Source organism: Diabrotica undecimpunctata, chromosome 2, assembly GCF_040954645.1.
Source record: "Diabrotica undecimpunctata isolate CICGRU chromosome 2, icDiaUnde3, whole genome shotgun sequence".
Classification (NCBI taxonomy): domain Eukaryota; kingdom Metazoa; phylum Arthropoda; class Insecta; order Coleoptera; family Chrysomelidae; genus Diabrotica; species Diabrotica undecimpunctata.
Genome location: NC_092804.1, coordinates 2,821,598 through 2,840,108, shown reverse-complemented (window position 1 = coordinate 2,840,108; position 18,511 = coordinate 2,821,598). Strand labels below are relative to the sequence as shown.

At 33.1% G+C, this 18,511-nt stretch overlaps 1 protein-coding gene across 2 annotated transcripts in view; it reads right to left on the bottom strand.

The window, feature by feature from the left end:
- Positions 1 to 18,511, bottom strand: part of LOC140434069 (probable chitinase 10) — a 64,100-nt gene that overhangs the window by 37,402 nt on the left and 8,187 nt on the right. For both annotated transcript variants that reach the window (XM_072522079.1, XM_072522080.1), the window contains exons 2-7: positions 8,592 to 8,700; positions 5,091 to 5,317; positions 4,510 to 4,937; positions 4,260 to 4,454; positions 551 to 802; positions 154 to 395 (exon numbers count right to left, since the gene is read on the bottom strand). In XM_072522079.1, coding sequence (XP_072378180.1) covers positions 154 to 395; positions 551 to 802; positions 4,260 to 4,454; positions 4,510 to 4,937; positions 5,091 to 5,317; positions 8,592 to 8,609 — 1,362 coding nt within the window. In that variant the 5' untranslated portion in view covers positions 8,610 to 8,700. The remainder of the gene's footprint in view (positions 1 to 153; positions 396 to 550; positions 803 to 4,259; positions 4,455 to 4,509; positions 4,938 to 5,090; positions 5,318 to 8,591; positions 8,701 to 18,511) is intronic.

The following is an 18,511-nucleotide window of genomic DNA, read 5'->3' as shown; positions in this document are numbered from 1 at the left end:
TTATCATACTATCTCTTTCTTAATCTTACATTACTTTCTACTGCAATATCAAATAAATGTGTGGTTAATGGAAGGAATTAACCCATTTCAGAGAAAGTGCTGAACTATGCCATATTAGTATTAGAAATCACCAAAAGAAAAATGTGTACATACCACACTTAAAAATATATTTAGTCCACTATCCTCAGGTCTGGCGAACAAATTGGCTGGATGATCCGCTACTGCTTCTCTCTCCAAGTGGAAGTCATACGCTTGTACATTCACAAAATCGACGATGTCTCCAACTTTCATAGGATCAAATCCATCCTCTATTTTAAACCTCGATGCTGGTGCAGAAAGAACCAATTCCCACTTTTTCTGCTTGAAGACTTCAGAAGTCTCTTCCAAAAATAGTGCTAAAAACAGTTCATATATTACGGTTATTCTCAGCAAGGAAGCTCAGAACGAAGCAAGAATAGATAAAAAGTAGATATTGCAAATCTTTTCTTAACAATACAAATGGAGGAAAAGTAGTCTAGTGTTTGTATTATAACGAAAATAGTGAACATACCCAAAAACTCTTTGTCTGTTATTTGTCCTCCAGACTCTTCAGCTCCCGGATATTCCCAATGTACTTCCATGCCGTCAAAATCGTATTTACTGAGGAATGAGATAGCAGACTGAATAAAGTTCATGCGTTTTCTGGCGTTGGATACCATAGTACTGAAACGATGGGAGCCGTCCTCCTTACTGCCTCCAAGTGAAATGAGAATCTTGAGATTGGGATTCTTTTGGCGTAGGCTTGTAGTTGCTTTGTATCCGCCTAAAATATTATACATGTCTTCGATTAAATAAATCAACCTATTATAAAATTGTTTTATTAAATAATATGTGCAATATGGCGTGGTTTCACATATTTTATATATCACAAATTAACGCTGGAACTATGAAAAATTAAAAGGATCTTCGTATGCCAAAATTGTTTAAAATGTATGTTACAAAAGCACTGAAAGTGTAGAAAAAGAATGTAGGCATATATGTAGATGTAGAGTATTGGAGGGATAATCTAAGATAAGATAATCTTATACACCTCAGCTTGTTGATATCCATGCAATCAGTTAACGATACAAATCGTCTAAGACAGCGTTTCCCAAAGTTTTTTGGTCGAGGGGCACTATTCAGGACAGAAATTCTGTCGAGAGCACTTACCATATTGCACCTGACACCTATATAGATGCCACAGAGAACGAGGGATATTAGTTGGGGGGATATTAACCATCACATTTTCTATTCACTTTATTCAATTTTTTTTTTCAATCGCAAACATATGAAAAACAAAAATAAAATGAACACACAGATCCTATTTCTAAAATCTTAAAAAACGTAATGTCTTCATTTTATTGTGAATAATGAGGCTGCCTTGATTTGCACAGGTTAGTAATATCCGGTTGAATTTGGGATAACCGCAATCGAATGTCAGGTTCTGCATTCAGTCGAGATCTATAATTTGTTTTAGTGGCCACATAGGCAGAGAATGCTGCTGTATCCAAGTATGTTGTTGCAAAAGGGAGAAGAAGAATTTTCGCTTTATCTGACAAAATTTTAAATTCGTCTTTAAGTTGACACCAAAAATCTACTAGCGATTTACTTTCAAAATGTTTTTTTATCGCATATTCCGATGTCAAATCTATCAGGCATTCATACTGCTGAGATGTTAAGGAAGCTGGTTTTTTTAACATTGCAAGGTATGGGTTTGCAACCCAGAAGTTTCCTTTAATTTTGTCGTGGAATTCCTCAGGAAAATAATTATGGAAGTTTTCAAGTAAATTTAGCAGATAAGTGTGGAACTCGTTAAAGACAGCTATGTCCGATTCTAGTTCTTCTCTAAATTTTGTGATTAGTGGAAAGCTATCAAGATTTTTATTTTTCACCGATTCTGCCCAAAAAATTAAATTCTTCCTATACGCTTGTATTTTATCATTCGCGTTAAAGACAGTTACGGACTTTCCCTGAAGTAAGAGACTAACTTCATTGACCTTGTTAAAAATATCGATCACTCAAGGTAAAATTGCTGTCAATTAGGAAGGTTCTATTTTCAGCTCTCATTTCAAAGAGCCTAGCTAAACATTTGCTGCAAGAAAGCCACCTTACTTCCTTTTGAAGATGTAAAGACGAATGTACAGTGCCCATGTCATCGCACATCACTCTAAACAGCCTTGTATTCAGTGGTCGTGATTTGATAAAATTAATTATCTTCACGGTTTCCTCCAAGACTCCTTTTAAGGAAGGTATCATTTTTTTCACAGCGAGGCTACAGTGGCTACTGCTGCATTCCTTGAGTTTTTCCTTAATTCCTAAAATGACGCCCAACGTTCTTCCAGTCACCGCCAGGGAATGCTATTCTCTGTGAAAAACCTTTCTATTAACTTGAAAATTTCGGCACCAGTTGTTTTAGTTGTCAATGGTTTGCAAAAAAGTAGATCCTCTTGAAAAGACTCCAAGTGCTAATACCTCACAAATGCTATTAAAATTGCCAACTCAGCTACATCTGTTGACTCATCTGTCTGTAGTGAAAACTTGGCATATCCTCTGTCAAGTCTCCGATGCGGTGCGAGATTGTATTATTTGAAAAAGGTACCGTGCTTACTAGTTTCTTCGCTTTATCGTCCAACATACATTCACATGTCCTTGACGCATGGCTTTATGAGGTTTTCCGAGATTGTGTGAGCTTCACTTGCTTGAGCAACGCGGTAACTGACTAAGTAGGTAGCCATCAAAGCATTTTCGTGCTCCATTTACTTCCTGACAGTAATGCATCCTATTACTAAACTTTTGCCGTTCTCGTTCAAATCTGTCGGGGGAAATTGCCCTACATTCTTCAACAATTCGTTGTTTTAAAATGTCAATATTGTCGGGTGCTGAAGCGTAAACTTTAGATTTCATGTATCCCCACAAAAAAAAATCTAATGGTGTGAGGTTCGGTGACCGAGCTGGCCATTCTATCGTACCTCGTCGTTCAATCCATCCAACACGATATTCCTCATCTAGGTAACGTCTTACTGCACCATAATGGTGTGCAGGAGCACCGTCTTGTTGAAATGTTATTTTCAATTCCTCCAGAATTTCAAGTATTAACGGTTCAATTGCATTTTGTAACATCTCCAGATACACTTCAGCGATTAAGTTAGTATTGAGAAAACAGGCTTAACTATGTGGTTTTCCAAAATACCTGCCCAAACAAACTGTTTTTATGTAATCAGGTTGTTGGTTAGTTTTTTGAACATATTTTCAGACAAAAAAGACTAAAGGTTAATTAGTTTTTTTGATATTAAGTTTTTAATTTTGTGGAATTGTTTGCTTTTTAATGTGATTTTCGAAATGAACTATAATTTTTAATGTTTTAACTAAAACGTTCCTAATTTTAAGCAAAAAACAGTCAAAAGACATAGAAACTTGATGTATTATGTATGTATTTTACATTGTCAAAAGACTGCACAATATTTCATATGTCTTAAACTCATAAACTTACACATAGTTATATGATACTGAAACAAACTAAGCATTATTAATCTTGAACTAACATCTGCATGTGAATTAGTTGTAGGCCATTTACATAAATCATTCCAAAATGTTGCGAATTCACCTTTTGAATGTCATTAATTTTTTTTATTTATTGGTCTAATGAATATGTAGGGTTTTGCAGCATAGCAGGTAGTTGAGATGAGCTTCCAACAAGAAAGTATGGAAAATAAGACCATATAGCAAATTATACGCTTTGATAGCGCCAGCATATTCTGAAGATAATAAAATTGATATTTTACCATGGCCTGCACAATTGCCAGATTTAAATCCAATTGAGCATGTATGGTACATATTAGGCAAACGTACTTTACAACAAAATATTACGTTCAATACAAGACAGCAACTGTTTGAGAGTTTTTAAATGAAGTGGAACAGAATACCGCAGCAATACATTGACCATCTAATCATGAGCTTGCATTACAGATGTAGGACAGTAATCTACAACCGGAGAGGTCATACCCTATACTAACTTAACCTAAAGACTACTTTGTTGGGAGTTGGGGGCAACAAATTAGTTCTTTATTACTATTTCTTGACTTATGTAGTTGTCTTTTAATTTTCTTAAGAGCTATTGCGATAATTCTAAGAAATAATGTTTATTTTAAGAGATTTATCCATTTAAAAGATAAGTAGGCATTTCCAGACTTTTGGTCCATCCAGATCATACATTATTTAAAACTATAAAAATCTCCACTTACCTTGTACAACATCGTACTCTTCATCATTAGATGTAATAGTGTAGCTTATGGGATCGATAGTAGCGTAATTATAGATAACATGAGTGCAAATGTATGGATCCAGATCTTCAGGATTAAACGTGAGAGGTTCTTTTCTGTAGGAAGCGACACCTTCCACGTAACATACTATCTTTTGATCGTTGGAGTTATCTTTGTCTATAAAAAAAATGCGGTTAATAATTACTAGATAAAAAAGTAGTTATATACTTACCAGATCTTACTTGTTCTGGCACCAAAAGAGGACTTCTGAGACTTCTTCCATACGGCAAACCAAAAGGACTAACAATCAACTGTTGATAGCCATTATCTATTCTATAAGGACTAACTTTCCTATAATCAGATATTATACCTTGAAAGTACTGTAACTGAGAATATGGAGTCTGGTACTGGTAATTAGGAAAATCCTGATAAGAGTTGTACGAATACTGGTAGGGATAATATTGCGCTGGAATGAATCCGTTATTATAGCCAACTTGTGGTGGATCGTAAGCTTGTGTTTCCACGGTGTCATCGGAAAGATATACTTGGCCAGTAGGTGTCGAATCGTGGTACAAACCATCTTGAAGATCAATAGCTTCATCAGGGGGAGGGCGTTTTTCAACTGCGTCTCTTAGAGGTAGCCTTCTTGAATTTTCCAATCTATAAAATAATTATAATTAAATAAAAAGTAAATACAAACGAAAACTTTTCAGTGACAATTTGAAATGGTAAATAATGGCAAACAACGGTAAATAGTTGTGTACAGAAAAAAGTAAGTAAATTATTTTCCTTTCTGAGCTAGTAGATACTTACATATTTGGAACACTTTCAACAGCAGCTCTAAGCGGAAGACTAACACTTCCGAATTCCGGTGGAACAGAGTACGCTAGATTTTTGTCTTTTGGCACATACTCCACCGAATCTCTTCGAAAAGATGGCACTCCTGGAGGTGGCATATGCGAATCTCGTTTGATTCTTGTTTTTGTTCTTGTAGCTCGTTCTTCTGTTAGCGAGACACATAACAGAAGCAGTGATATTAACTAAAATATAAAAAGTATGTAAATGTTAAATATAATTCTGTATAAATATAAATTTTACGTTATAATTATTTGCTAAACATAACTGCCATTAGTATACACCTTAATAATTGCCACAACTTGACGAAATAATGTTAGTATAAGTGATGAAGGAAAAATAAAAGAATTCAGAAAATGCGAAGTGTAAGTTGTAGAACGAAAAGGGGACTACTTACAGTTAACAGATAAAATGTAAATCATCACAGAGGAAAATAGTCAGATGTATTTACGAAAGCAAATGTATTTTTGTTTTATACCAGTTTTTCACATTGCAAATATAATCATATAAAAAAATGATTTCTCGTGTAACTAAATTGCAGCATTCCCTTATGATGATGGTGACTACCAACGAAATATTGGAATTAAAGAATAAAGGATACACATAGCCTATATTCTTTCAGCTGTTTTCCCAAAAAAGTCTTTATCTTCTAACTTAATCAACCAGCTGTAATTAACACACGTATATATATATATATATATATATATATATATAACGCATTCCGGGGATAAAAATAAATTGATTGAAGCAACTTACCTTAGTACCAAAGTGTACACAAAAAAAGTTACAGCCCTTTGAAGTTACAAAATAAAAATTGTTTTTTTGCATTATCTACTAAACTACTTAAATTTTGTAATAAAAATGGACATGTTACTTTCTCGTTCTGAAAGCATCTTTTATACAAAACAAACAACAAAATCAAAGCGCACAGAAAAATTTTAAGGGGAGTGTGCAGCCCTAAATCCCCCCAAACTTTTGAGTACGTTCAAATCAAATGAATTTTGTGGCATCATTAGTTTAACACAATATTTTTAAAATTTTTTTGCCTCTTATCACTTTTTTCAAAAAACAGTTTTTATTGAGTTACGGCCCTTTTCATTAACCTTTAAAAAATTACGTGCAACTAAATAAATGGCTTAAATGAATTAACAAGTAAAAAAAATGTCTATAACCTCTATAAATATGATATTACAATAAATGTTCAAAATGACCCCCATTGTCTTCAATACACATTCGGTATCGTTTGAATACGGAAAAGGTTGAAATCGTTTGCCAAGAACTGCAAATAATTATCACCATTTAAATTGTTGGGAAGAAATACTGGACCTATTAGATTGTTATCCACAATTCCTGCCCAAACATTAACTTTGAAAGTCCTTTGGTGATGAGTCGTTTTTTGGCGTGAGGATTTTCTTCGGCCCAAATGTGCTTGTTATGATGGTTTGTTATTTTATTTCTACTGAAGGTAGCCTCGTCGGCAAACAAAATATTTCTAATAAAATTAACATTTCGAGTGTTTTCCATTAACAACCAATCGCAAAATCCAATCCTTTTAGGATAATCTTCAACCAATAACTCTTGAACCGTTGTTAAGTGATAGGGTTTAAGCAGCTGATCCTTCAAACGCCTCCAAACCCTTACGTGAGGAATATTTAGTTAAGCAGCTATTAACCTTGTCCTTGTTTCAGGGACTTCTTCAATGATTTCTAAAATGTCTTCATTAGTTGCATCCATTATTGGACGACCACTAATGCCAGCAACTTGCGGTTGGAATGTACCCGTTTCCCGTAAACGACGATCAATGGTCAGAAATAATTGTCTATCGGGAGTATTTCGATTGGGGTATTTTACTGTATAACGCTTTGCGGCTGCTGCGCTATTTTCTTGACATTCACCTACGATATTCCCGATAGTTTATTGAGAAATCATAATTTAATCTGATCCAACTTACCCAAAGTTAAATGTATATCTGCCATTTCCTGAAATGTGTAGGCCATTGTAATATCAAAATTTTTAATATTAATCTTATTCACACAATAAATGATAGCTTCAAATTATTGACTATAATTGATGGAACTGTTTGTAATTATTGTACCCGTAGAAACTAATTGTAATTTTATGGCCAACTAGGAAAAAACTAGTTTTTCGAAAAAGTGATAAGAGGTACAAAAGTTTTAAAAATAATGTGTTAAACTAATGATGCCACAAAATTCATTTGATTTGAACGTACTCAAAAGTTTGATGGGATTTAGGGCTGCACACCCTCCTTAAAATTTTTCTGTGCGCTTTGATTTTGTTGTTTCGTTTGTATGAAAAATGCTTTCAGAACAAGAAAGTAACGTGTCCATTTTTATTACAAAATGTCAAGTAGTTTAGGAGATAATGCAAAAAATAATTTTTATTTTGTAACTTCAAAGGGATGTAATTTTTTTTGTGTACACTTTTGTACTGAGGTAAGTTGGAATCAATCAATTTATTTTTGTCCCCGGAATGCGTGATTTAATTTGTGACATACCTTTTTGAAACACTCTGTATATACGTGACTGATATGTCGAGTCATTGATAGAGAAATCATAATGGAAAATGTATTACATTTCAAGAAATTCCCTTTTGAATTTGTTATTCTCATGGCGAAGAACGTTGGTATTATCAAAGTCCATGGAATGACCTATGGAGTGGACGTGTTAAGCTAACGCACAACGGTCTGGCTGAAGGCGTGCATCACTTTTATGGAGAGTGATTCTAGATTTTAGTAGTTGAGAAGTTTGACCAATGTACGACTATCACATGAAGAACAGGGAACGCTCTAGATAATATTACTAAGCCTATTTTTTTCTGTTTTATCCTTGATGTTTGAAAAAAGGTTGTTAATTGTTAAAGCTGATCTATTAACCATATTAATTTTAAGACGATCATCAATATTACTGTTGATGATGACAATCGATTATGAACTCAGACCATTGTAGAGTGAGTTCTTAATAAGAAATGTAGTAAACGCACAAAGATTACATTGCTTTTAATATGTACAAAGAATTTCAGAACCAAAAATAACACAAGAAGGGCTGAGAGAAAATATCACTATGAGATGATGAAGAGAGAGAGACCTAGAATAAAATTAACTAAAGCTATGGAAGACGTTCTGATAGTACAAATTACATGTACTTCTCCTTCATAGGCAATAGTCTTTTTATGGTTAATTGCTTAAGGGTAAATACTTAAGAACCTAGCCGATCTAAAACTACTCTGTTTTTCTGATTCTTTCTTCATTCTATTTTTAATAGTTGTCCTCAAGATCTAATGATTCCTCTATCGTTCATACAGTGCTTAAAAAATTGGATCAATATCTCTAATCGATGATTTAAAATTGACTTTACATCACATTAAGTACTTTTATATAACTAATGGCTTTCAATACAAACTATAAATTATACAAAATGGCGACAAAAACTGTATACTTACAATAACTTCTCTCCGCATTTTTTCTAAGCTTATCACATCGACTCCATGTACAAAACTATCACGACTATTACGAAATCAAGCTGATTTTGTTTCCCTCTCTGGTGGAAACCTGTAAAAGAACCATAAACTTAACCTTACACTTAAATCAACAAAAACCGACTGAAGATCAATGATTAGCCTTTGGTTGTACGTGAGTGCCACTGACCAATATAGCAAAGAAAAGACAATGGCCATCGGATATTAATAATTCTTAGCATGTTCAACTTACACCTTCATATTATATATTGGATATTTCCAGACGTCTTTAAGGTCTTCAAACTATACGAAAATGGTTTGTAAGAGTTGAAAATGAAAAGATATACATAAATGAAGTAAAAGCGTAGCGATAATAAAAGAAAGTGATAATAAGATCCTGAAAAAGCTATTTAATAATATAATAATTATAGTCTTGGTACTAATTGTTCTATAATATATAATGTACTAATTTTTAAAATAATCACAATTCGAATTATATATTCTTTTAAGATAATTGCTTTAACCCTTTAACGAGCAAATAATTATTTCTTATTTTTTTCTGATTTTAAACTAAAATCTGGTTTAAATGCTATTTTATAAAAAGGGACACATTATAATTAGATTTTCATCACAAAGCTTTTTTGAGGTGGCTTTAATATGTGCTAAAGTTTGGTGGCGAGCTATATAGCCACTTTTTTATATAAATAAATCACAAAAATGCTTCAAAATATATTTATTTAAAAACGAGACAATATCAAATTTACAAACATAATAGCCCAGTCTGGTTATACAAAAATCATCGATTTCACGGCAAAATGTTTCGCAGATTATCTGAAGCTTTTAAGACATAGGTGGGGGTTACTAGATGACGAATAGATAAAAAAATACTCCTAGTTTTACCTTGCGTTTTTTTAAACAATAATTTATGGTCAGAAAGTTTTTTCCCTTATAATTTAAATAAACAATATTTATACCATTTTTTTATGTCAAGAATATCTTTATTTTCCCGTTTTTTCAATTTAAATTGATAAATAATTTACGGAGATATTTGCAAAAAAGCAATTTTTTTGCACTAATTTATAAATTTAATTATTTTTTTTGCTAACGAAATAAAATGTTAATACATTTCAGCATTGAGCAATTACCGTCCTTTAAATTTGTGCGAAATTTCCCCCCGATCGGTCAAATAGTTTAAAAGTTATTGAATTTGTTTATCCCTGGGACTAATTATTTAAACCATTGAACTTGCCCTATGAATGATGCTAGACACATTTAACAAATTTCATAGGATTCTTTAAGACTCATACTATCTCAGAAGTTAAATGAATATTGAGTTTTCATCGAAATTATTTACAAAATAAACGTTTGAAAAAGGGGTATGTTTTTTACTTATAAACAATTGTAATAACTTCTACATTTTTCAAGCTACAGACTTGTACGTACAACCATTAGATAGCTGGTAAAAAAAATCACATTTAACAAAAAAAAATAAACCTTCTATAAACAATAAAAACCAAGTTAGCGACAATTTTTTTGTTAATAATATCTCCATTCTTTATAAACATTAAGAAGTAAAATTTGCACAAATTTTGATTGAAAATCTAAACTTTATATTGAATTTAATAGCTATAAAATTCATCCAATTTTCAAAACTTAAAACATTTCGAAACGAAGTTACTTTCGAAAGATCGACATAGGAAAGTGGAGGGGAAACTGTTTTAGCTCCTCGCTGCAAAATTTAATATTATGGTTACGGATTTATCATTCAAAAGCTTCAAGAGTTCTGTAGGAATTTCATCAGGTCCATCTGCTTTTCCATTTTTAGCGTTTCTTATTGCGTATTCTACTTCTTCTTTCAATATGTCTGGCCCAGTTGCATTGATTATCTGAGTTAAAATGGTTCTATCGTCTTCAAATAATTCATTCAGGTATTCGGTCCATCTTTTTATTTTATTCTCTAGATCTACAATAAGATTTCCATCTTTGTCTTTAAGTTTACCTATTTGGCATTTCTTTATGCTTCCTGTTATCTCTTTTACTTTTTTGTGCATATTGAACGCATCGTACTTTTTCTCATAGGTTTCCATTTCTTCACATTGTTCTTTAATCCACTCCTCTTTGGCTTCTTTTATTCTCTTTTTTATGTGTTTATTTATTTCTTTGTATTTGTTTGGGTAATTCTTCATCTTTCTTCTTTGTTCCATCAAGTCTAGTATATCTTGTGTCATCCACCCCTTATTCTTTGTTGTTGTTTTTGTAAGATATTTCTTTCCTGCTGTTTGTATAGCTGTATTTATGTACTTTAATTTTTAAATAACGTTGTTTGTATCGTTAATTTGTTGCTGCACTGAACGGAGGTTTTCATTTATTTCTTCTCCTGTTTCTTGTCGTATATTTTTGTTTCTAAGTTTATTTAAATCTAGTGCCTTTCTGTGTGGTCTTCTAATCTTTTTTGGTCTCGCCTCTATCACAGTAACTACCGGGTTATGATCTGAGCCTATATCAGCTCCTGGGTACGTCTTAGTACATTTAACAGCATTATGATACCTCCTTGCTATCATAATGTAGTCTATTTGATTTCTCACTATTTTTTCTTTGGTATGTTGTGGAGATTTCCATGTATATAACCGTCGAGGAGGTAATTTGAAAAAGGTATTTGTTATTACGAAGTCTTCACTTTGGCAAAATTGAATCAATCGATCTCCTCTGTCATTTCTGTTTCCAAGCCCATATTTTCCTACTTGTTCTCCTACCTTACCTTGACCCACCTTGGCATTAAGATCGCCCATTAATATGTTAATGTATGGAAAGACTGACTTAATAAGTGAAGACAAACAACCTGCAACAAAAAGGTTCAGACCTGACAGTGAAGTCGAATAAATGAACCAAATTTTAACTTTTAAACCAATGTATGTAAAAAAAATAAAAAAAGTAAAGTTCAATAAACATTGCAAAATTTAATAAGGCAAGTGAATCGACTTATTTTATCAAAGCAGTAGGGCAGGTTAGATTAATATTGTATATCATATTTGTAAGAAAGATAGAATAAAAATCAATATTGTTAATTATAAAAATACAAACAATTATAATTAATATAAGGAATATAATAATATAATGTGTAAAAAATTACCTGAAATTTAATTTATAAAATATATAAGTATTATTACATCATTGATATAAAATGAAAAAACATATGTTGATTTTCCGGGATTTTCCGAGATTTATGGGGGGTGAACATTATGTCATCATTATTAATACTGCGACAGACTATTTGAGCAAATAAAAGAAAAGTAAGTATTTAGAGTGAATTTTAAATGGACTCAATTTTTCCGAGTTTTCCCATATTTTCCGGCCAGTAAAAACTATGTAGTTAGTCATATTTCGACGAGCTACCCCAGAATTAAAAAAAGAGGCTTGCAGCTGCAAAGGAAGCTGAGATAAAAAAAAAACGGAGCTGAAACAGATATCCTCTCCACTTTCCTATGTCGATCTTTCGAAAGTAACTTCGTTTCGAAAAATTAGATAAATTTTATAGCTATAAGTTTCAATATAAAGTTTAGATTTTCATTCAAAAGTTATGCAAGTTTTACTTCTTAATGTTTATAAACAATGGAGATATGATTTTTTTAAAAATAGTCACTAACTTCGTTCCTATTGGTCATAGAAGGTTTTTTATTTTTTAATGTGAGCTTTTTTACCAGCTATCCAATGGTTGTACGTACAAGTCTGTAGCTTGAAAAATATAGAAGTTATTACAATTGTTTATAAGTAAAAAACATACCCCTTTTTCAAACGTTTATTTTGTAAATAATTTCGATGAAAACTCAATATGCATTTAACTTCTGAGATAGTCTAAGTCTTAAACAATCCTATGAAATTTGCTGAATGTGTCTAGCATCATGCGTAGGGCAAGCTCAATAGTTTAAATAATTAGCCTCAGGGATAAACAAATTAAATAACTTATAAAATATTTGACTGATCGGGGGGAAATTTCGCACAAATCTAAAAGATGGTAATTCCTTGAGGTTTAAATGTACTAATACTATTTTATTTTGTTAATAAAAAAATTAATAAAATTTATAAATTAGTGCAAAAAAAACTGCTTTTTTGCAAATATCTCTGTAAATTATTTATCAATTTTAATTAAAAAAACGGGAAAATAAAGATATTCTTGACATAAAATATGACATAAATATTGTTTATTTAAAATATAAGCGAAAAAAGTTATAGACAAAAAATTAAATTGTGACCATAAATTATTGCTTTAAAAAAACGCAAGGTAAAACTAGGAGTATCTTTTCATCTATTCATCATCTAGTATCCCCCACCTATGTCTTTAAAGCTTCAGATATCTGCGAAACATTTTTCCACCTTTTTTTTTTATTCAGACTGGGCTATAACACTACTGCAAGTGACTGTTCAAAATAAAAATCTACCCAGTCTTATAAAATTCTGAGGAAAAAAAAAAACACGGACCAACATTACACTTATTTCATGCTATTTTTGATCGGGCAGAACAACATCGCACATCGTCTATACTTCCCTTTTACTGGTAAAAATGCACCCCAACATTCGTTTTTATAGTAACATTATTGGTGGAAATGGAACGTCCACCAATTTTACGCATTTTGTTTTTGCTTGTAGTAGTTTCTGCCGGAAAAATTACCAATTACTTCATTGGCTAATATTGATCGAAATTGTAAATGAGACATGGCTATTTTTCTTTCAGCGGCCATTGATGTTTACCTAAAAGGTAGAAGACAATTTTCATCCACCATTTACGACTTTTCCATGAGATGAGATGGAGTATCGATCAGAAAGATCAGCGCCGCCTATGAATTTGTTGTATTCAGCTACTGATTGTGGACAGGGCACTTCTTTTTTTCTTCTTTGTTTGTTCCAACATCAACTTTTAATGAAGGATCATGAAGAGAATTAATTATGACCACACACACTTTTTGCCTCTGTCACGCCATTTGCAAACTCGTATTCCACTGTACTTATCTCCTACAAAATCAGATTCACCCAATTTCAATTGATTATTTAGCAAAATATTCTTGAGTTAATGCTTTTTGTTTATTCTGAAAGTACCCTCTGAAAGTTATTCTAATGAAAGATATTGGACAGCAATTCAATTGTGGAAAAAAATTATGAAAGTATACTAAAAAAGCTCAAGTTGTCTCTATTAACTCATAGATGAGAAAGATGCAATGTAATGTCTATTGCCTCATTTAAAACTACTGTAAAGCAAAACTTGACATAGTAGAAGCTACATGTTTAAAGAATTTCAAAAACAAGTTTAATCAAAACTAACTGGATGATGAACCTTATCTTATATTAACTTTGTATAATGTTGTTTTTTTATGGAAACTGTTATTAATGTAAGGATATATTTTATATGTTTTCTCTTCGTTAGAATAAATTTTGTAATCTTATGTAGTATACTTTGTAATGCTTGTATTTTTTTGTAATTTGCTATTATTTTAAGATGTTTTTCTAAGAACTAATTCTTTTGCAATATTATTTTTATTTTTCATTTTTACTATGTTCACCTCAGCGGCTCTTGAGGCTCTGCTGGATTTCCTTCCACTACATCTTATTGTAGAGTATGAAGCTATGATGGCAGCCTATCGTCTCAACTGCTCTGGACACTGGTTGTGAATTAATGGGTGGATGGGCCATGAGCGTTCTCATCATCCTTTTTGGTTCAATTTCCCCACCGGGACGAGTGAATGGAAAGAGCTTGTAATGATTCGTCGAAGCGGGCTCACCTGGATGGGTCCAGAATGGACGAGCAGATAGGTGATGGAGTATGTAGTAGCGGAATCGGATTTAAATCTGGCCAGGCTCTTCAGGCCGAGATCTTTGTAATCCTGAAATGTGCTCAGAAGATAATAGATAGGGTTTTGCCCAGGTAGGACCGCCTCTATCTGCTGTGAGAGTCAAGCAGCGCTAAGGATTTTCAAAGCACTTAAAGTCAGCTCTAAACTGGTTCTTAAGTGCAAAAGAGAATTTGCTGATACTGCTCTAATCAATAGGGTTAACTTGACACAGGCGTGGAAGAGATCGAACGGGCTGACGCCCTGCTAATACTGGGCTCAGCCACTCTGTCTGTGGGATCCGAACGTGTGATTGGAGTATCCTTGATAAAGAAGTGTCTAATAATGCTTGGGTAAAGATATTATGAATAATGTTTGGCTAAGGATGATATAAACAGGAATCAACAAGAATTGATACAGAATTGATAAATACTGAAAAAGTTAAAATCATGGAAATATTTGGAAACTTCATTGAATAAATCTTATCATAGACTGTCCTGTAAGCGGCTGAAAGGAAAGATAACCAACAACCAAGAGATTTAGATTATACGTCGAGCTCCAAAACCGCGACAAATTTCTTCTTTTTAAACAAATTTCAAAGAAACTTCTTGAACCTTTCCTATATTGTTACATTTCCTCAGGTAATAACCTTGTATGTTTGATTCAGATAATGAAATAAAAAAAAACAGTTAAATAATTTATGTCTCGATCCAAATGTATCTTTAAGTAAAAATACTCATCCATTTGTGTGACTGGTAGCGAAATTATTACACGTTTTTCTTGTTTAACTGGTCGAGATGCGAACTGGTAATTGTCGAGAAGAAAAGAAAGAACACCGTTTGAGATGTTTATAATCACCTTTTTGTAGTTCCATGTCGCGTTTACAAAGAACTCATTTGCATACACTAAAAGGTGCTTAAATTGGTTCGATATTGATTTCAGAGAAAGACAAAATGGAAACATTTCGGTGAACCGTTAAAATCGTGATGGGGCATTTTGGAGTGTTGTCTTTTACGATACAAAAAAAGTACAAGTTCATCTTACAGGCACTTATAAAAAATAAACAACAAATCTCTTGATTTACGAAACAGTTGGTTAATGTTTTTTTCTTCTTCGAAGTGTCATATTTTCCTAGTCGATATCACAAAGACGCGTAGGTCGGAAAATATTTAATTTTGTTCTAGATATTGATTTAAGCGTCTTTGGTAAATAGTTTTTACACTTTCAACAAAAAATGAGATTGATTTCATACTACCAATTCGGAAAGATATAGTTCGGGATGTAACAGTATTGGAAAAAATTTTAAAAGAAGGTAACTGTAGATTGATTAAAGCAAAAATCAGTTTTAACACTGAAGTATAAAGATCAAAAATGATTTTTAAAAAGAAGAGCTGAAGATGGATTTCGTATAAGATATAATACTCTATGAAAAAAATATTAACACTAGTTTGGCTACACATTGCTTAGAGGACATCAGCATTACTGAAATGAACAGTTATATTACTCAAACATTAAAATATGTTAAAAAGACATGCTGTTCTCGCACTAAAAAGAAAAACAAAAAATTTAACTACTGCACAAAATATCTTCTACACAAAAGAAAGTACCTACTGAGAGAAAATCAAGATCATAACAAAAATGAACTAAGAATCTTAAACAAGAAAATTAAAAATAAGGCTGGGCCCAACACGTACAGCTGGTTCCTAAAAAAACTGATACGTTTCTTAAAGCGTATTTTGTAGAAAACTGAGCAGTGTATTTTGAAGGATAAATACTTATGGCCACATCAGAAGGCACGGTCATTCTGGTGAAAAAGGGAATTGAATATCAAGTAATTCCTACACTAGATGGTCTGGTCACTATGGAAGCAACCATAGTAGAAATCAAAAACGGGAAATAATATGCTGAAGATTGTTTCAGCATATGTTAAACCGAATGATCCAATTTTCAATTAAGACCTGAACGTCATTTTGGGTAAAGAGGAGCCCACCATTATCATTGGACACCTAAACGCAAGATTGCCCAACTGGTTCGACAAAACCACAAACCGTAACGGCTATCTTGAATACTATTGTGAGGCTACCTTGAAGACTATTGTGGAACTATCTCCAATACAAACAAAACATCATAGTGAAGGACTGACAGAACCTATATTCTTCCATGCTGGAGACTCACTACATTCCTGGACATAGCAATTGTACAAGACGTGGGCCAACAACACAAAATACATTCAATGAACTAGGGTGAATCAAATCACAACCGAATTGTATTAAACCTGAGAGCAGTAGAAACAAATTGCTTGCAAATCTACAAGAAAAAATGGATAAGTTGGCCAAACTACAAAAAAATGGTAAGCCAAACTATCGGTGCAATAACAACAATCAACACAAAATAAGAACTAAAGGAATGTGTTCTGAACTTAGAAAAACGATACAAAATGCTATCGAGGCCACCACAGAAGAGGAAACACCAACAATAAAAGAAAGGTTCAGAGAAATCAGCAACGAGCTAAAAAACTAATAAAAAAAAAACAGGAAAAAAAGAAGGGCCAACAAAACAAGAAACCAAAAGGACAAAAGAATTGCTAATAAAACCAATAATTAGAAGAACATCGAACATAGAAAGTTGGGACAACTATATCCAGCAACTAAACCCAAATAAATCTAAGTTTTGGAAGCTATCTAAAATATACAGAAAAGATAAAACTCAATTCCACTCTTACATGGCGACAATAAAGAAAGTTATAAAAAACACGTTAGAAAGAGCATGTAGGAAAAACTATCATCCCGATGAAGATCTAGACTTCACAGAAGAAGTGGAAAGAAGAGACAGGGTAATAAAAATAAGAAGGGGCAACATAGATATTACCCGCACCGCTCCTGAAGAGGCCAGACAGTTGATCAAGCGTACTAACGCCAAAAAGTTCCAGAACCAGACCATATTACAAATAGAGCTCTGAAGAATCTGACAGTGAAAGCAATAGTATACATAAAAAATTTAATCGACAATATCCTAAGATTGACATTTTCCTGAGAGATGGAAGGAAGCTCACGTAATAATGATCAAAAAACCAGGGAAAATGGCACATTTCCACAGAATTACCGGCCGATAAGCTAATTACCAGCAATAGGCAAAATTGCAGAGCTAGGCTAAAAGAAATATGAAAAGAAATCGGAACAATACCTGAAGCACAGTTTGTATTCAGATCCAAACACTCATGTGAACTTCAGGTACTGCGTCTAACGGAATATATCACGAAATGATTCAATGAAAAGAAATATATAGCAACCGCCTTTCTAGTCAGTAAAGCATTCAACAGAGTCTGGCACGAAGGCCTGCTGTATAAAATGAACCAATATGGTTATAGTAAGACGATGACATGTTTTATTATGTCATACCTAGACAACAGGAGGTTCAAAGTTTGGATAGGGCCAACTCTGTTCAAAGCTGGAGCCATGGAGGTTGGTGTGCTTCAGGGAGTGATGTTGTCGCCATGTCTATACACCACATACACAGCAGACACCCCAACTAAACCCAGATCGTTGCTAAGTCTATACGCAGCAGACGATACAGCGATAGCTGTTAGCAGTACCAACCCAGCTCTAGCAACAAGACACCTACAAAGGACACTTAACGAACTACAAGATGGCTTTGTACATGGCTTGTAAAATGGAAGATAGCTGTCAACTCTGACAAAATACAGGCCGTCATGTACCAAAAAAGAAGAGGCAGACGAAACGGGATTCTATTCCTATTCCATACGCGAATCAAATGGTTAAATCAAGCGAAATATCTAGGCGCAACGGTGGAGAAAAAGCTAATGTCCACAGAACACTAGAAACAAACAGCCAAGAAAGCTAAAATAATAAGAAGTCAACTCTCATGATTTGTAGGTCGGAATAGTAAATTGAGATTCAAAACAAAGATTAAAATGGCAAACTGTATAATTTTACTAACACTAACATACGACTCCGCAGCATGGTGACACACTTACAAATCCAACAGAAACAAAATACAAATAGTCCAGACCCATATGATTAGAGATGCTCTCAATATACCTAAGTACGTTCCATTAAGGCACGTATT